The sequence below is a fragment of the Cheilinus undulatus genome, linkage group 9 (genome assembly GCF_018320785.1).
Source record: "Cheilinus undulatus linkage group 9, ASM1832078v1, whole genome shotgun sequence".
In the NCBI taxonomy this organism is placed as follows: domain Eukaryota; kingdom Metazoa; phylum Chordata; class Actinopteri; order Labriformes; family Labridae; genus Cheilinus; species Cheilinus undulatus.
Genome location: NC_054873.1, coordinates 34,149,342 through 34,170,279, shown reverse-complemented (window position 1 = coordinate 34,170,279; position 20,938 = coordinate 34,149,342). Strand labels below are relative to the sequence as shown.

General features: G+C 38.9%; 1 protein-coding gene across 1 annotated transcript in view; it reads right to left on the bottom strand.

Moving 5' to 3' along the window:
- mrpl23 (mitochondrial ribosomal protein L23) overlaps positions 1 to 20,938 on the bottom strand; it is a 65,722-nt gene that overhangs the window by 40,425 nt on the left and 4,359 nt on the right. The window contains exon 3 of the mRNA XM_041794857.1: positions 4,546 to 4,628. Within this exon, the coding sequence (XP_041650791.1) occupies positions 4,546 to 4,628 (83 nt within the window). The remainder of the gene's footprint in view (positions 1 to 4,545; positions 4,629 to 20,938) is intronic.

Genomic DNA, 20,938 nt, shown 5'->3' with positions numbered 1-20,938 from the left:
TGACATGAAAAACAAGGGAAACATTCCCCTATAATGAGTCATTTGTGTGTAAATGTGTGTTACTATGTGTGTATGGGTGTGTGTGTGTGTGTGTGTGTGTGTGTGGTATGTGTAGCTATAATCACTAGCCAGGCAGCCCACCGCTCAGGGAAAGCCCTGAGCAGGGTTGTAAAACACCCTCCCTCCACATCCCCCCGCTAACTGGAGGCCCCTGTGTGGGTGGGAGACAGAGGTAACGAAGAGAATGCCTCTGTGTGATTGTGAGGAAATCCACAGGGAAATGGCTCAACCTTTGAAAGAGCAAGGTAAGGCAATGACTGACCCCCTGCCACCCACCAGCTCATCCCATAAACAAAAAACAGACATACACTTACTACTACTACTAGCACGATAATAATAATTAATAATAATACTTATTTATCTTACACAGTCATACATCTTGAATAGGTACAGAGTGGGTTTCTCTAAATTCACATAGACCTTTCCTGACAGACACAGACAGGGCTTTCATGCAACACTCGCAAACGCAAGCACAATTTCTCCCACTTTGAGATTGCGGTTTGGCAGCCTGCTATCATGTTACAAATCCCTGGCCGGAGGGGTAACCATGGCAACTCCTTCCAAAATACCCCTGCTGCCCATGGAGGGAAGAAAGGGTCGTTTGCACCCCTCGCTCTCCTCTGCCGGTTCCCGTCTTTACGTTGCCAATTGAGTGGAACTCCTGACGCAGACAGGGATACCTTCTCTGACGCACCTCGGGATCACAGAGGGGCCCAGAGCCGCCCTTTTTACTTTATCCCCCTCTGTCCCCCAACAGCTCACTGCTTTCCTTCCACTCGCCCTCCCGAGGGGTTTTCCTTTTTCCCTAGCTTTTAATGACACAACCCTAATAAACAGTGTTAATGGGTACTCCACTCTGTAGGCTAGGCTAAGCTAGGCGCCTCTTTCCTCCTCCCTCACAGACTCTCCTCCAGAGGTAGAGGGGGCTCCTTTTGGCCCCTAAGGCAGGGGGGCTCATGCATACTCATCTCAGCTGTTCCTTAACATCTCTTCAATTACAGGCCATCCATATGTCCACTCCTTCTGTTCTTTCATGAACTTGCAAATTCCATGACTTGTTGGGAGCCCCTAAAGCAGCCCATGCAAACCTAAGCTGTTTCCTCCCTGATAAGAAGTAAAAAGGATTAAGTCAGTGATATAACACCACTGGCTCTATGATTATCCTTGTCAAAGGGGCAGGAGGGGATGGGACACTTAGGGCCTTGAAGATGCAAGTTTGTAAGTGAATAATATGTGTTTGTGTGAAGGGAGAGTGGGGTGTCCTGGGACAGCTGGGGGCTGGAATGCTGCAGCAGCAGATTGTAAGATAAGCAGCTGTGTGTGTTAATAGAAAGGAGGGCCAGGCACGCTAACCACTACCACAACTAGCCGCTAGAAATCATTCCCACTGTTGAATGTCGATTGGAAGACAGTCTACATCACAAACTGAAATTGTTAATCCCCACTAACCAGTGCTTAAAGTCTAAAAAAAAGAATCAATTTGACGTTAAGCTTCCTACAACGAAAAACATCTGTCAACCTAAAACACTACAACCAAATTTAAATTTACAAATCTATCAAATCATGCTGCTCTTAAAAGTGGCTATAACCCCGAGAACTTTATTTTAATTACTTTAAAATGATGTGCAAGTTCTTTTTCTTTGGACAAATGTTACAACTGAATCCCTGAACATTAAAATCAAATGTCTTTAGCAAATGATCTGAAAAACACAACGTTTGGGTAAATATGGTACAAGTCATAAGGCTATTATGGTACAACGATGATTCTGAAAAAATTTCCTGTGAAGATTTCATCACTGGAATCTCCTTTTAATCAAAAACCAGTGACATTAGACACTGATAAACATTTACAGAAAAAGATGGAAAATAAAAGTTAAGTCAATGTTAGCATTAGGGATGTAATGGTATCAAATCTCCCGGTACGGTAGTACCTCGGTAACAAGTCCACTGTGCAGTGTTTAATTAACACTTGAACTCGGAGGCTCTGTCATTAACAAGTTTGCTGTAAACCAGGATATTTTTGTCTGAAATCATTTGGTGGTCCGTTTGTTCGTGTGGTCTAACAGTGTTGGACACATAAGACACATCTTGTTCATTTGGCGTTGTGCATGTCAGGCCACAAACTGCACGTTTATTAGCGACTACATCTCTGGTTTTTGGAGCGCATTAAATGCTCTATGCCGGAGTATGTTCCCAAGTTTACCACTGCAGAGTAAAATGGGTTGTTAAGTTCCTCATGCCGAGTTTTTGATTGATGTAACATGCAGCCAACAGCTGATGGACATGTGACAGATGCAGTGAGATAAACGCAGGAAAGTTAAGCTCAATGTTGAGCTCAACATTGCATGCTGTCTGGACCTTATTTACTGGGACATTGCCATGATATGGTTATTGCAAAAGGTTTAAGAGATAGGTAAAATTTGAACACTATTACTATCCATAGGTAAATTTTCTCCCAGTTACCATTAAATTCAGTAATCCTACAATCCTCAAGCTTAAAATAAAGAATATTTAACCTTCCATGGCACCTTTCTAACATTTCTGAGGATCAGACTGATGCCTGCTGATCACTGCTCTGTTTTACATTAGATACAGTGCTGTCTGACTAAGTAGTGGCAACTTAATTTTCCCATCATGTGCCATGGCTGTCCCAGCCATTCAAATAAATGTTGCACCAGGTTAATAAAGGTTTAAAAAATACTCTATGAAATAGAAATAGACTTCGAATGCTGATTTAAATGATACAAGTACTCACTTCCACTCCAATATCGATACTTAATGATATTAATTTGACTTAAGACCTTTCTGCCTCTGAATGTTTGGGATAGCAGAGTTTTATACACATCCCAGTACAGAGTTTACTGAGGCCTTCTGTGCACAATTTGTTTAATTTACTCACAACAGCTGCAGTAGGACTTTAATTTGGATGAAATGTTTGTGGCTTGGTATTGCTGAGCATGAAACTAGTGTTTACACCGCTGCCTTCACACCCTCTCTGTAAGCAGTCTGGATTAGCTTTAGGTCTTTACATAGATGTACTGTCAGGGTGTGTGTAATGTTCCTCCACCACCAAGTGTCCTTAACAAAAGGTCAGCGACTCAAGGTCCAGTCAACCTGGAATAAAATCTCTTTACTGCTTTACTATGTCTAAACATTTAGTCAGATCTGCGACTGGAGACAAAAAAAAACATGAGCATTCATCCAAGAAAATAAGCTTGGATCACTTCCACTTTTAAGTGGGGGTGCAACAGTTCAACGAGGTCATGGTTCAGCTCGGTTTTGGGTTCATAGTTTAGGGACACGTTTGGTTCAACAGTTAAAAAAATAAATAAAAAAAGAAAGACAAAAAAGACAAAGTCCAAGACTCATAGTTCTTGGCTTTTTTTCTAAGTTAAGTTAACCCATTTTTGATTTAGCACTGGCATAGTGTAAGTTACAGTTTGTTCTATCAAGTGTTACTAAGGGCCACCTGTAAGAATTGGACAGCCTGTAGTTTAACTAACAAAGAAAGAAAAATGACAAACGTAATGATATACAGATAAAAGCAACATAGAAATTAATATCATCTCCTGATTTTCATCCCTCACACAGGGACGGCTTGCAAAGCAAGGATTTTTGTTACTTCCTCATTTTTCCCTCCTCTCATCCTCTGCAACAACTTTACGCAGTTTATCTCTCCGTGTCTGTCCCACATCCATCTGCTGTTGGCTGCATGTCCTATCAATCAGATATTTGGTGTGAGAAACGCAACAGCCCATTTTTACACTGCAGTGGTAAACTTAGTACGTTATTTTCCACCATAGAGTGCTTTTGCACACTCAAAATAAGTGCAAAAACAGTCACTATGGACTGTTTCACACACACACCGCTAAATGAACGAGATGTGTGTGTTATGTTTACCAAAGTCTTCTCTCATTCCCGGCACTGCGCGCTCCTGTTTCTCTGCCCCCACCCGCATGACTGTCTAACCACCATGTTTTTGGTTGAATGAGAGCTCATCAATCAACTGATCAACCAACCAACATGAAGGTGGATGCTCAAGAAGAGATACAGCAAATCTAGAAAAAAATTTAAACATTTCGTGTCTATTTTCTTAAAGAAAGCATTCCTCGAAAAATGTATAACAACAAAAAAGCCTGGTGTCAAAAGAAAGTGTTTAATGTTTCATGTTTTCATTAGAGGCAGAGAGTTGTACGTTATTGTAGAGTAAATTTAAGCCCATTGTCCTACATTGTTTAGTACAAATAACCATACCTGTTCTATGATTCATTTTGGACCCCTCACTTACTTTGACTGCATCAGGTCTCAGTTCTAAGGACTAGAAGGGGTCTGTTATTCATAATTAGGTGAATATGTCTGTGTGGGGTTTAGAGAAATAAAATCAGCACCAGTGGTAGCCTTACTATCAGTCTATGAGAAATACAAATACTCCAAACTTCTGTGATGGATCTCAGTAGGGGCTAGTGCAAAGCAGAGCAGACTTACCAAACTGTATCCTGGTGCGAACTGCTCCAACGGGAATGTTATAAATCTTCTCCAGGTAGTTCTTCACATCACACTTAGTCATTCTGTAAAGACAAATACAGAACGGACAGCTAAGAGAAAAACTCACAAATAAGGAAAGACAAGATAAAGCAGGGGTTATGCAAGGAAACCAGCATCAAGTGTCTGCCAGGGTTGAGTACTGGTTTGAGTGTTTTATCAGATAAAACAAGAATGAGGGAGGGTATATGGGGATGCAGTACAGCACTCACAGGTTAAATGCTGGATCTCTCCATCAAGTAGCACCACATTCACCTAATTGACACAGATTTAGAAATTATGCAGCCTATTTCCACACTCCATTCCCATAAGCTCAGTATATTCCCTACTGTAACAGACAGGAAGCTCCCCTATAAGCCCATATTCAGCTTTTATTCCCTGGACCATAAAGTGGAGAGAAGAGAAATGAGAGTGTCAATGTTCATCCAATTAGCCGTCTGCATGTATTGATCGCACCCAGTGAAACCCTACACAGGAAGTGGGACTGGCACCAACTGATCCGGTGGGCCAGCCCAGCTAGAGCTAGCCTGCTGGGCAGCATTTGGAGAGGATCACTCCAACCAGAGGAAGAAGGGCTTTTAACTGCTAATCAATCTCTAGCCGATTAGATTAGCCTGGTAGAGAGCACTTCCCAAATGCGTCTGACAAAGTGCTTAATAGCGACGCTGTGGTCTCACATGAGTGCCTCGGATATGGCGTCTATCATCTCATATGTTTCTTTAATAGAAGAGGATAATATCATATTCTGTTGTTTCTGAGGAAACAGCAAAACACCTTGTGCTTTTGTAACAATATTAGGTGAGGCAAACATTTTCATGAGAAAATCCCGTCTGTGAACACAAAGACTCTTTGTACCTAAGAATGATGTAATTTATGTTTCCATTCAGTACAAACAATTGCCCTTTCCTCAATAACACACCAAAATTTGGCAAAGCTGACACTGATGAAGACATAGCTATAACACTTCCATTTGACCAGCTAGGTAATGTTTATCGAGCTGCATTTACGACACTAGGCTAATTATTTATATATTTGATTCTTACAAAAAGCTAGTCATTTGATGTGTTGACTCTCAAGCATTATAGGACTTTTCTCCCAGACAACAACTTCAAGCAGCTGACTGTGAGAGACGAGAGAACTAAGCGCTCAGTGAGCCCTCCCTCTCAGCTCAAGTACTGATCCAGGAGCACTTGGAAAGAGAGAATGCGAGAGCAACTTTACCGCAGTGCAAAGAAAGGTGTAAACAAACTTGTTAAGGCCTCTTTGTCTTTATTTACCCACTTAAGAGGAGAGAAATGTGTTTCCTGAGATATGGCATGCAGATGTGCCTTTCTGCTCCATTTGCGCCTATCTCCCCCCATAACGTCCTGTCTCGTAGTGTATGTGCCGTGGGCAGTGAAGCAGAGCGGAGTGACCGGGGTACTTGAGATCAAGAGTGGAATAAAGAAAGAGTCATTGCTCTAAGAGATGAGTTTTCCTAGAAAGCAGGGGCGGAGAAGTGGGGGAGAGGAAAAGGGGCTTGGGGATTTTAAGGTCTCCCCTGGATCATTAGCAGAGGGAACACTGATCCTGACTAATGAGAACATTTCTGCATCAAAACCCGACTGGTCTTACTCTAATTATCCAGCCACCAGAAACACTGAGAAAGTATGTAGGAGGTATGTGCAACCACAGTCAAATCTGTTCTCCTGCATAAGATGCCCATGCACACAAACATGCTTAAAGAATGAGTATTAGCTATGACTGCAAAAGTTAATCCAGGATAATAGTCATGCAAAGAAAGACTTTTAATATACAGTGTTTAACAAATTTTTTAGACCACCCTAACTCTAACCAAAGTAAGGTTTATGCCACAACTGCCCTAAATTAACAGCAATGGTAATTACCAAAATCATTTTTTATGTTTCTGCAATGGTTAATACACCAATATGTAGAAGCTCTTTAACTCAAATGATATTTATAATCCTAAAATATCATTATTATTGTTATCCATGAATTTTCAAATTTACTTATTTACAAAAAAACTGAAAAAATAGTCAAGCACATTAATATTTCTTGATTAATATGTCAAATTATAGTTATTTACTTGCATTCATGAATAGAAAAATGAGTTTTAGTGGTTGAATGTTATGCTTGATTAATTTCTGACTTCTCAGAGAAGCCCAGAGAGCCGGCTCAAATTTGGGTGAATTCAGTTTGAAATCCCTCATTCCTGTTCAAAATAGTAAAACGTGGAGAACTCAATGAAAATGAAAGAGTCCGCATTAAAGCACTTCATGATGCTGGATGGTCTCTGAGACAAATATGACAGGTGGTCTAGTAAATTTGTTAAGCCCTGTATGTCACAAGTCCAACAGACAAATACTTAACAGTAAAGAAGTCCTACATAACACCTATATATATTTATAGATTTACTATGAATACATAGCTAAAATTCTGAACACTAGACTGACTGAAGTAAAATTAGACTGCTGTTCTTTTCTCTGACCTGAGCCAGTACATGATTTCCAGTTTAGCTACAGACTGGAATCCAGTAGGAAATAAAGCCTTGGGCTGAAAGCTGAGGAGAAAATGTCAAGTTAAGTGTGTACATAAACAAGGCTAAACTTAGACAAAGGGCGTGGTGTCTCCAATAGTGATACAGGCAGCATCTGATCATCATCCCAGTATAAACACTCATCTGACTCCACAAGCTAACCTTTCACACTTCTGCTTCACAGGAAGAATGAAAAACTGTCTTCAGCAACAGCCAGGGCAAAAGGCACTGTTCCTCAGCAACTGGTATATTTTTATATGCAAACACGCATGCTTCAAAGATTTCTCCTTCAAGATGATGAAAGAACTCCAAACACAAAACCAAGATGGGCATCAGATGAAGCAGTTGATGGATTAGGTTCAATTATAGTCTGTTGTTGTTGAGTAGGTTTTAAAAAAAGCATAGAGCTTTGATTGTTTGAAAACAATTTAAATGTTGTGTTGTTCTACAATGTTCAAGGGGAGGTGTAAGAGGGAGGTTTAAAGCCTACGTTTGATATCAGATTGCTCTCAAAGAAAGAACACGGCAACCTGTAGGCTTTTGTTTGTACAATCTGTGACATTGTTGTTGGTGCATGACTGAAGTTAACTCACATACCTCTGTCAGCCGCCCTCAAAATCTCTATGCTTTTTTGATGTTTTCTATTCTTAAACATTTGCTGACTCACACTGAGTCAAATAGATGGTGAGTAAGTCTTTCAATTGAATAAGGTCATCCATTTACACCTGTGCTCCAAAGCATATGAGAGAAGTAGGTGAAAGGTCATGATTGAAAAAGTGCCTGACAGGACAGAGGCAGCTTTGACAGTCCCTGACAAAAAAGATAATGACTGTATTCTGAGAGCTTGGAGACTGCTGCGTGCCACTTGTCTGTCAATGCTAAAAGAACATCTGCCAGGTGATTGGGTGGTGTCTCCCATGTACATAAAGGATTCCCTTTACAGCCACCCCATAATAATGACCTCCAACCACAAATACTACACAATAAATATTGACTTAAATAGTATGTTTGACAGATCCAGATTGTATGCTGAATCATGTTTAATGCAACTGAAAAAATATTTATTAATGGTCCAAAGCAGATGCTTATGACCCAGTTACTGGACAAGAGGAACTCAATTGAAGCTGATATAGGCAGAAGCAACACAAAGACTTTTACCTATAAGAATCAGCTGTAGATGTTTCTTTAAGCTACATAAATGAGACTGAACATAACTTCACTGCTGGCTTGAAGACACTAATTTGTATCAATGAGGGAACATGTTTATATTTTGAGCTGTAAAATAGGAGCAATATAACATTCAAGGACATGCTATCGTACTGAATAACAGCATGTGCTGCTGCCTTACACCTATGACCACATCATAGTTATGCTAAATCTAGGAGCAGTGGGCCTCACGCCGTGATTTCTTTTTAAGATTTTTCTTAAATTTGTTCTCAAAGTTTTCAGAGAGATCATCAGTTTAATGGCATGTTCTTAAACTGCTGAATTTTCCTCTACAGTATTCTTAAATTGATGAATGTCATGTCCTCAAAAGCTGGAGGCTCATTCACATTTTTTGCCTAATAAGCATAATGGAACAACCCTTTCATGCCCATATAAGGACATGAGACTGCATCGCTGTGTGCAAAAACAGAAGGCACACAGGAGTGAGAAGAGAAGTAACAAGACATCAGTTATGTCCAAATTAAAATAAAATGTAAAAACAATCACTAACTACACTGAAGTATAACAAATACTTCAAAAGTTCTGAAGAAGATGTAGTGCTGCTCTGAAAAGAACCCAAAAAGGATGATTTCATTATACATTTAATGCCAGTAGTGAATATTTAATGTGCGCAATAAACACAAAACAGATGATATCACTCCTTAACACAGGGCTGTCATTAGAAATGACATGCATTTAGCTGTAATAATAAATTATCCATTCCTGATTAATTATAAAAATGTTGGGGTAGGGAGTAATAAAAAATGGATTGATTCACGTAAGCCGACATTTATTTCAAAAGCTGACGCTGTTACTATAGCTAATGATGACACATCATTTGAACACATTTCACAACTATAAAATGCAAAATTTAAATCCACAGCCTTTCTTTTTTTAATCTCCAAAAGGGGAAACATTTTTCAACTGTCCTCTTGCGTTACAATTTTCATCCACAAAATCCACAACATGCATTTTCTGTGCAGCTGTGTATTCTTTTAGTATCACCCGTTTTCGCTGTGTGAAGTTTGCACATCTGCTCGCTATAATACATGGGATTAGAGCTGGGCAATTAATCCAAAATTAGATTAAATCGCAATGTGACCTGCTGCAATTTTCAAATTGCAGAAGGTGCAATTTTCTTTAACCTGAAATTTGTGTCAAAATACCAGTTTAAAACCTTTTTTTCCAGCAGAAATGTTAAGCATTCCATATTATTTTTAATTTTTGCAGGTTTTTCTTAATAAATGTAAGACTGACATAAAATGATCAGTCCCTTTATTAAAAATTCATATCCAATTTGCAACAGGAGTCAAAATAATCACAATTACAGCTTTGTTTCCAAAATTGTTCAATCCTGGTTTAGTCTAATATTATATTGGTTATAATATTGAATGACTGTGTGCTTGTGTTTATTGGAAAATAAATAAATATATAAATATAATATTATATATAAATATAATATTATTTATATATATATAAAATTATATATAAAGAAATATATAATATATAAATATATTTCCCAAATTGTTCAGCCCTAGTAGGGATGCATGATATTCAAACAATAAACACATTTTAAAACATCAGTCCGTTAATCACACTTTAAAGTTGAAGGACTTAATTCATGCTGGAAGCCAAGAGCAATGGCTGCCATCAGTGTAGTGTTAAGCTTGACTGCTATAGTATAGCAGCAGCTTTATCAGAACTGGACTGCATTTCTTTGTTAAATAAAGACTAAGAACAGCACTGAAAGCTTTTCATAATGGAAAATGTGTTTTCTCTCTTCTCCCAACCTACTTCAGCATGAGTTAGCAATAGTAAGGGGCAGGGTTTAGCTGTAATGTAAGCGAGTAAATACAATTGATGTCGCCAGTGAGGCAATTAGCTCAGATGTAGCTTTAGTATAGCGACAGTTTTATCAGAGCTGGGCTACATTTGTTTATTAAAGAAGAGAAAAGAGCATTCCTTGGCAGGATCCTGGGAGGATCCCCCAGGTGTATAAGATCTGGCCATTAATCTCTCTGCCCTCTCTCGTCCCCTCCCTGCACTGCTCCAGCTCTGCTCTGCTCCTCTGATCCCTAGTGCAGCGATTCCTCAGCACACTATGTTTTGGTTTAGTTAACTCCTGTGTTAGCTTAGCTAATATTTATTTGAGTTGCTAATCCTTTAATTGATATTTGTTCATAATAAAAACATTTTGTTATCTTAAAACCTGTATGTCTCCTCGTTTTTGTCATGGCTTTGAGCTGGGTCTGATTAGAAGAGTAAAATCTTAATTTTACTATCATATCAACACTCAAATTCACATCGGAGTGCTCGCTACAGTTCTAAGATTTTTTTCTTTGTTAAAGCAGATCAAAGATATGGAAGTTTTGGATAGTGCCATAGTGACTGAGTCATGTAAATGACCAACAATGGCAATGAAATTTAAATGAATTCATTTAGGATTTTAATTATATTAATACAGATCAATATAGATGGTTGTTCTAATCACTGTTTATGTTTTACTTTCATTTAAAATCAAGAGAAAATCATTAAGAGCAGGGCTGTACGTTAACTTTTTTTGCCCGTAGCGCTGGTGCTACAGAGGTTGACAATCTTGTAGCACAGAACAAAAACCTGTAGCACAAAATACAAAAATTTTTCTTACATCTCTCAAACCAACATGTAACCAAAATATATGCTTAGTAAGTGAATGTACTTGAAAAACAAAACCAAAACAGCCTAAATTACAGCTCTCATTAATGTCTACCAAAGCAAACAGCCAATCACAGAGAAGAGAGACGCTGATGGTTCATCTCCACATTCAGACACAAAACAAGAGCAAACTGCTGGAAGCTGACTGACTTTACAGAAGTGTTGGTGCTTGAAGATGAGTAGAGTAGCAGTATGATTTGGACATCAGACCTTGAGATCAGACAGAGGAGCAAATGAGCTCAGTTTGTGCTGCTGTTTGCTGCTGGAATCCTTTTGTTTGTATTCATCTTTTTTTTTTCTTTTTTTTTTTTTACTTTTGGCAGGACCAATAGACAGCTGAAGTCTTTTTCTGTGTTCATCCGATTTACTTAAACTTTAGTGTGTTCATCCTTAAACTGTGTTTCAAGGGCTGAAGTGTTAGGTCTAAACTACATTTATATATTGGTATTGATATCAGCTAAATTAAATTTGTAAATATCCCCATATTGTATAAACCCCAATATTGTGCATTCCTAGTCAAACTAAGAAAAAGAGTAAAGTTTTATGTTCTTATGTGGGCTTTATTTAATGGATTTCTTGCTGGCCGATTCAAAAGGACCAAGGACCACAGTTGGGCCACAGCCCATAGTTTGGACACCCCTTATAAATTAACTGATACTCAGAGAATAGGAGAATATTCCTAAGATTAGTAGAAATAATTAAACACTGTTAGAGATTGGTCCATATTGTAGTATCACTCTGGGGTCTGATGTTTATAGAGCTAATGTAAATGAACAGATGCTTTTTTTCCTCTCTAACAGTGTAATCATGACATCAGTACTATTGAAGTTCAACAGTAACAAAAAAAAATATCTCCAAATCGCGTCTTTACCCTCACAATACACACAATGTTTATGACGTGTGGGGCTGTATTGTTAAACTCCTCCGTGCTTCGCTCTCTCTCTCTCTCTCTCTCTCTCTCTCTCTCTCTCTCTCTATATATATATATACATATCTTTAATCAGAGGTCAGCACAGACTGAGAGCTCTGTCCTCTCACTGACAGCCAATTCACCGTCAGTACATAATAGGAAAGGACGAGGCTAGCGGAGAAGTAAGCTAGTAGATACACATTTTTAACATCGTCTAGCCTACGTGCCTTAAAATAAAACTTGAGATTATAGCAGCGCTCCTCTTCAACATAATGACACCTGTACCGTGTCTGCCCTGAGCCTGCCCCATCTGTGAGAGCTGAAGCAGGTCAATCTCTCACCATTGCGGAACATGGCCGCTCGCGCTCCAGAGGCACAGGATTGCGCATCACGAGAGGAAAAAACATTCCGCTTGAGTCCAAAATGTATCAGGAATAAGAAATAAATGGGCTGGGCAAATCAAAGTGGAGTGAAGTTTTTGGGGCAACAAGTCAAACCTAAAGTCTTATCTGCATGTCTGGCATGCACGCACCTCTCACTTTATCATAGCACCTGTGCGATGAGGAGTGAAAACCTCTTAGCACAGACCAATTTTCTCATAGCATTTGCGACATATATGTCGCACTGTACTGAAGAGTATGTTTTTTCACAACTTTAAATGCAAAGGATCCTTTTAAAAAAGAAATCAAGACGACCTATGCTGTGCGTATATGCTGATGACTTTGAAATATATATGGCAGAGTCCCAAACTAATGATTCTGCTATGCTTCACTACAAGAACATATAGTAGGGAAAGATCAAAATATTTCTAAATGTTGCTAAAAGTATCCACTAGTACAGGAGGTTACTGTTATTATAGCAAATTGATAGTTGCCATAGAGCGTCAACAATGTCACTTATAAAGTTGGTGAGTTTGCCTTAAGGAACAAAAGTTGACAGCAAATGTCAATGACCCACAGAGCCAAGCAAGGGTCTCTACATTGTCACTCTTTAAGGTTTCATTTCCTTAAAAACTATTTTTTGTGTAAAAAAGTTAAAAAAGGATGCCATCACCCACACAAACAAGAGTCACGTTTCCAAGTTAAGCTCTGACAAAAATGTGAGAGGAATTTGTTATTGTACATCTCACAACCTCATCAATTGTGTCTCATGTGTGCAAACACTGCATGAGTGTTTTTATTGTACTCTGTGTCTTGCTGCCACCTGTAGGCTTTAACCACAATGACTTGTTTACACAGAGCTGGAAGACATTGTATTTTTAGATTTACAGTGGTCAGTTATGACATGAAAGTGAAAAAGAAATCTGGATAATTATATTCATCTTCACTCAGGATTAGTGGTCAACATGCTGAGACATGTTTCAGAAATGTTATGTGCTCTACTGTATAAACTCAATGCCACGCTACACTCTGCAAATTAGTAATCGCTGCACCAATCATTGAAACCAAAGTATGGGAGTGTTGTCTTTTTTGTTTCAGGACAAACATAACTTTGTGTAGGGATGATTCACTGACCATCGTGCCTTTTGTGGCTACCACAAATCCTTTTTGGAAAGGTTGCTTGTTTTAGCAACTAAACTTGGCAAACCACTGGAAAGTTTTAATGTGGCTCTATGTTCGATACACACTGGGCTGCTTCTGCATTTGGGTTTTTATGGTGCCATTTTGGTCGGCAGATAAAGTTTAAGTATTACAAGGGAATGGAAAAGAAGAGGATGCAGCCACACAAAAGGTGATGCAGAGTTACAGGCTTAAAGCACCAGCTTAATCATGGAGAACAGTCAACCCTTCAACAGATTAGAAAAATACCACCTTTTCCTGTACATGATGCTTCGTCATCCCACTTAACAGAAAGAAAAACAGAGAGCAAGAAAGAAAGAAAGTGAAAGCCAAACCTGCATTAAAGCTGGTGCAGATGTTAACAGCTGTTAACAGCTGTTAACATCAACAGATGTTGACATATTGATGTATTTGGTAGTTTGAATGACTTACTGTACATTAACCATTACAAACTGAAATAAAATTACTCCAACAATAATCTCTCAGTAACAGAAATATTTTCCTCCTGACATGTTTCAACTTAAAATTGTAGCAAAGTTCTATTAAAAACATGAATTAAACATCCAAAAAATGCTGATCAATCCATACAAAAACACACAATCAGTGGTACTGCTACAATCTAAAAAAAATTTTAATGTTTGTATTGATGAAGACAACACAATTCAGTCACTGAAGCCCTTGTTTAAAAAAAACAATGTGTCATGTTTAAAATTGCAATCATTAAAGCTAATGTGTTAAAATTTATGGTGTTAAAAGATAATGCATTGGGGGTTTCAAGGATCCTTTTGCTAAATTTTGAGACAAAGAACTTTTTTTGTATTCTAATAAAATTTTTTACCCCAAAATATTAGAAATTATTAGGGCTGAAATGATTCCTCGAATTATTCGAGCGATTCGATTCCAAAAAAATTCCTTGAGACAAATTATCTGCCTCGAGGTTTCGCTTGAATCAGTCATGTATCCATATACGCCCATGCTGTAAGCTTGGACATTGTGCCGTATGTTGCACTGCATGCTGTGTTTTGCACGGACGGCTATTTGTGTGGCAAAATCATACATATTGCTCCCATGTAACCAATGCCCTCAAACTCGAAGAAAAAATCCTGCTTAGTTTTAATTATAATATTCACTCCGAGTCATTTCAGTAGAAATTTAAATTAAAGTTTGGGATTTTTATCTACTCTGTGGCAGAGATGACAAGCAATCAGATACAAATACAGAAATATTCCATAAATGTTATGATGGTCTTGTTTACTTGCATATATCATGGTAAGAAATGAGCTTTTTTTTCAGTCTGTTTTTTTGGACACATAAAACTTTCAGGGTCTGAAGGTTTATAACCCTCCATAGTGCACTTTCAAAGACAAGTTTACAGCTCACACTTAAACCCATAAAGAAAAAATTCAGTTCAAATTTGTAACATATTGTTGATAAAAAATAAAATAAACTTTGAGTAGTGTCTCTTTCATTTGAAAACGGCAAAAAAAAAAAAGATTAGAATCGTAAATCGAGTTTGGTGTGAATAAAACGAACGTTCCGTTTTTTAACCATATTGCCCGGCCCTAACTAAAAGGTTTAATAACTATCTCTCAGAACTCAGTGTGTGCAAGTAATTGGCTGTACTTTGAGCTCACTCACTGTATCCAAAGGAGTGCCTCAGGGGTCAGTCCTTGGGTCACTCCTGTTCATTCTTCATATAACTGAAATCAGTCAAAATGTGTCTATTGCTGATTTTCACTGTTATGCTGATGACACTGCAATCTACTGCTTAGCCCCCAACCCAATCCTCACTCCCTGTTACACCTGCTTTTAATATTGTTCAATAGCTCTTTTATGACCTGAAACTCATTTTTAACATGGATAAAACAAAAGTCAAGCTCTTGATAAATAGTAAATCTAAGCCACTGGGCCTGCCATCGATCTGTACTTCTCAGTCAGTGTTCTCAGATCGAGTTTGTTTCGTGTTTTGGTATTTTGACTGATGATTCTCTGTTACTCCCTTAATTCAGCAGCTGGTAAGGAGGGCTTTTAAGGAAAAAGGTTAAGGTTACTGGTCTAAGCCATGCTGTAACCAAAACATGAGCATTTTACTCCAACAGTGCATGAGAGAGAGTGAGAGAGAGAGATGCCAACAGACTGAGTTCATTTGCATACTGACTCATAAAAAAATGGGACCTTACATGTGAAGTCTGCTGTTGCTCTGTGTAACTCTCAGGTCAAATAGTGAAGTTCATAAAATCTTCTGCAGTCTGACGTGTTTTGAAGACACATACTGAGCAGTGATGTCCCATGATGCAGCCTTTCTGCCATATAGGAAACGTCCTAATTACAAAACAGCACTGCCACTGCTGTCACATCAGTGTAAGGCTTTGACTGCAGTAAGAAATTACAAATCTAACAGGAAATACCCAGGTTTAGCACTAGTTTGTTGTTTATAATGAATTGTTTTGTATGGGACAGATGAGTTGCATCTCTAGGATGTGGATTTATGGCACCATTTTTAGATTTTAAGGAGTAGAAGATGCAGGGTGCACACCTTTCAGCATTGACACAATGTACTTTGATGTTTCATCAAAGTACATTGTGTCAAAGCAGCTTAGTGGTGAGAATGAAACAGGAGAGTTGTTTTCTGTGAAGATGAAAGGCCAAAGATAGCCGCTCCACATTGTCAGTGTGCCCCATTGTCAAGTTTGAGTCGAGATACGCACACTCACAACTTTAACCCTCCCATCTACACAGACAATACAAGCACAGAAGTTGCTCAACTCGAAGTATCAAGATCATAATAGCAGACTTTGTTTAGAGGGAAAGCCATAGAGGAACCTGAAACTCAAGGAGAAAAGAGACAGTTGGGAAGCTGAGAGGACAAGAGCAGCGTGTGAAGGATTAGATATATTGTTCAGGTTTTGGTCTGACAATAGAGGAGAGCCAGATCAAAGAACAGGCCATCAGAAGTCACTAAACTCTTGACAGAGAGACGGGTCAGTAGAGATGCAGCTCTACATTACCCTCTGCTCAGGAGTGGGCTTAAGTAGCTTACAAAATAACCCAGTTTCACACTTCAAACACGTGTTGACAAAGTGGAGCAAACAGTAAAGAAGTTATTGCCATGTTATGATAGCGTGGTTTTGATCCAACAGGTACAAATAGTTGACAGAGTGGAAAGACAATGAGAGCGAGGTCAGCTTATGTCTGATTACAGGGAGAAACCACAGCATGGCCTGGTTTCCCAGTTAATAAAGAGCACAGTGGCATGAAACGTAACTGGTGAACACAACGTTCAGTGTTGTGTTCTCTTCTTTGTGTACATGATTACCTGTTTGTCTATGTCTGTGTGACACTGCTGGCCTCTAGCCATGCCAGGTGAAGCACAAGAGGTTGTTGTGTGGGTGTAAAACTAGAAATTTGATGATGGTCCTTCTTGAGCTGAGAGGAAATACTAACATAGCACAAAGGGTTTGAGAACAAACACACAAACAAATACTTCCCTCGAGCAGGTACAAAGAAACTATGAGACAACACAGCCCAGGTGTCTCAAACAAAATGTGCCAAAAAAGGGGTTTGGCGTTGTAGAGTGTAAAAAGAAAAGCAGAATAAACAGCACAGCCCTGGCTGGGACAGAGAAAGACCTACAGATGTATGGCAAACAAGCAGGAAAATAGGAAAAAATACGAGAGAGCAAAACAGGCAGTCACGGTAAGTAGCTCACAGGTGTTACTGACATAAAGGCCACCTTGTGTTTTCACAGCAACATCGCCACTTCTTATTAACAGCTGCTCAGTGCTACAACTTACCCATGCTAACACCGCCCACCCCTGAGAGTCATAACTGCAACAGCTTTCACTACCATCATGACTCAGGCTCATCAATTTGCTGAGTGGGAGTGGTATTTGGTTTGTGTCACCGTCTTGTTATATGCATCCTTTTACTATAATGCATATAGGAATGATAAAAAGGGAAAATAAGTGTTTCAGCACACACTGAGGCTCATACACCTCTACCAGGCATCAAAGACTGAAGAAAAAACCTTACACACCCTTATAAACACACACGAACCCTGCACTTACCCACTTTTGTACACATTTACACAAAGACGCACACGGCTCTCACAAAACTCACTCACCCACACTGACAAGCACGCACACACAATTACATAAGCACCCTAGGAGTTTGGCAGAGAAGAGGCAAGAATCAGAGTGGGAGGCCAGGCACCTGGATGAACAGATTATGGCTTAAACCCCACCAGAGACACATAGATGATCTGCCTCAAACTTCAATTTTTTCTCCCCAGTGTGGGCTCTGGCCCTGTGCTTGCCTGAGGAGCTCTGCTAACCTCACTGACCTTGGCTCACAAAAGTAGTCAAAATCAGCTCATCACTACTTGGTGATGACTGCTCAAGACCTCCTGTTGCATTTAATGACAGAATATGTAAAGCAAAGGAGCATTCATGTATAAAACTACCAGGCAGTAAAGTGTTTTATACAGCATACTCTGTTGAACAGGAGTTTCGGGGAATAATCAAGAACATTTTGTGCAGTTGTTAACATTGGCCTCTCTGCATGACTTTAATGTTTGGCATCTGGCTGTGTACAACATTGTGCGAACTTCCACTGCTGTGCCAAACAAAAGCACTTTTGACCTCAAATCCCATCCAGCTGTCTATGTCAGGCTTTTGCAAGTCATCATTGCAACTGGGCTCATCAAAGACAGCTATACAGCGGGAAGAACTGTCTGCTGTCAACTCTGCATACTGTGTGTTAGGCTAGAGTGCCATCTGGTGGCCATGATTTACAACTCAGTCACAGCTACTGCTAGTCCAGCAAAAACTAAATTGTTGAAGCCTTACACTTGAAGATATTTCGGATAGTAATGTGTTTGGATGACACTAAATAACTTACATAATAAGACTTACCAACAGCCCCAAAAGCACTGATGCCAACCAAAGTAACTGACCTAATTTGATAATTTACAGTCATACCTACTGAAAATTCGGTCTTCTGAATCCTTACAGGAGACAGGAGAGAGTGAGTGAAATATGATGAAAATAAAACACTTATTCCCAACATTACCTGCTGTTAAACAGGGATATTTACATGACAAATCTATCACATGTCCACTGTTGTTAAGGACCAGTGTTAGGAATAAATATACAACCAAACTGTTTTTAATCTGGAAAATATCATCAATGCACAGCCAGTTAAGTTCAGTTAATTTCCATCAAAATTTAATTACTTCTCTTAATCTGAAGTGCAGTTCTTATCTGATTACAGCATAATGTACACCATTTCCTAATATACACATGAGAAATCAGTATTTAAAGTTCAATTACATGTGAAAGAGTGTGATGCAATATCATAGCTGAGGGCCTGATTCACAAAGGATTGCACAGCTTCTGTGCTAGGTATGGAGATTGTTAACTTTCATTGATATCAATACCTTTATCAATACTCCTTATTGATGAGTCCTTATTGATTGTTTGTTGGAAAGAGGACAATGAGGATGAGGACAAATAGTTACAATAGAAGTGGTCTAAGCTAAGTAGTGCTTGAGTTAAAACATTATGATTCAGTCAGTTATAAATGTATTTTATATCTCTCATATACTAACACATTCCTCATATTTAAAACTGCATTTACTGAAGTTTCTTGTCAAAAACTAAATTTTCCTGTTTAATGTGACATTTGAACACATAACATTTAGGACTCTTGTCTAATTTAATGAGGTTACCTGAACGCATCTTTTTTCACTAATTAACTTCCAATTCTTCCAACATGGATTTCTACACTGGATTAATATCATATTTTTAACAAGCAGGACTTGTTGCAAAGTTTGGGAGCACTTTTCAGCATTTATTTGAGCATATGAAGAAGAAAATTGTCCTGAAGCAGCTGAAGGGAGTGTTATGAGTGCATGTTACTCCCAGCGCAGGTGGATTTGATTGCACGCTACTGGCAGGTGGTATCTTTTTTTCTCAAGCCGGCAGCTGAAGGTAACACATTCTTGTTTAATGTGATGCATTATACTGATGTGCTTTTAGTTTATGTTCCCCTTGCAAGAACTGATGTATGTTTTTACACCAGTTACATCTTAAAATGACGTTACGTCACAGAGTCTGTGAGACTCATATCGATAAGCTAAAAGGTTATTGATTTTTGGGTATTTGAAAAATATCTCTATTCTGTGCTCACTTCAACAGTGCAAATATTTCATTTCATTTGTGGAAAATTGCTCCCTTTATATGCAAATCAGCCTGACTGCAAAAAGCATCTAGTTCACAAACTCTGATGCTCAAGCATAGTTTAAGTGAAAAAAAATTAACATCAACTGTCAGATGGTGATGGCTGTGTTGCAACATGCTTTGTCCAGTGATCAGGAAAATAACGCAACTTCTGTATGACTAATAACTAAATGATCTATTAATTTATCTTTGACATTACAATTATTAACAACTAAATCAGTGCGTTAGCAGCTTCTTGCTTCATCCACATGTGTGAATAAAGTCTGGAGCCATTATAAAAGATGAGAATCAGGATACAGCTTTTCCTTCTAGTAATGCCTGCTTACTCTGTGCAGGGAGGAACCTCTGATTAAATTTTTGAAAACAATATTTTTGGCTGAGCGCTGAGGTCAGCCCTACAGATGGCCCTGTCTGTGTGTAACTAACTGAGTAAGTGAGTGATGCTACTTCACTTTCAGAGCCATACCATACAGAGTTGGGTTTGCTTGTACAGAAAGCTGTCAGTAATGGCTGCCTCCACCGTGGTAAATAGAGCCATACAAACAGAGTTACGCTATGGGTGGGATTTAGTTTGTACTGAAAGCCTCCTAATGGTTGCCTACACTGCTAGAAATACCTCAGATATACAGTGCTTAACAAATTTATTAGACCACCTGTCATATTTGTCTCAAAGACCATCCAGCATCATGAAGTGCTTTAATGCAGATTCTTTCATTTTCAGTGAGCTCTCCACGATTTACCATTTTGAACAGGAATGAGGGATTTGTTTTTTAACTAATCGAACACAGCAAGTCAGAGTAAATAATGCCCTCTCTGAGCCCAGACTGATCAGTACTGGTGCTCCTCAGGGCTTTGTCAGCTCTCCTCTCCTCTTTACTCTGTACACTAACAACTACAAAAGAATTCATCCAGAGAACTACATCATTAAATTCTCAGATGATACAGCTATCCTTAGTCTAATGAGAAGAGACAGCAGCCCCTCTGTTTATCACTCTGAAATTGAGAGATTTGTCCAGTGGTGTGACAATAATTACCTTTTGCTTAATGTTAAAAAAAAACTGAGGAGATGGTGTTTGATCCCAGGAGTGTGGGTGATCACCAGCCTGTGGTCATCCACAGTGAACCCATCACACAGGTCTGCTATTACAAGTACCTGGGGTTCATACTGACAATACGCTCAGCTGGAGGACCC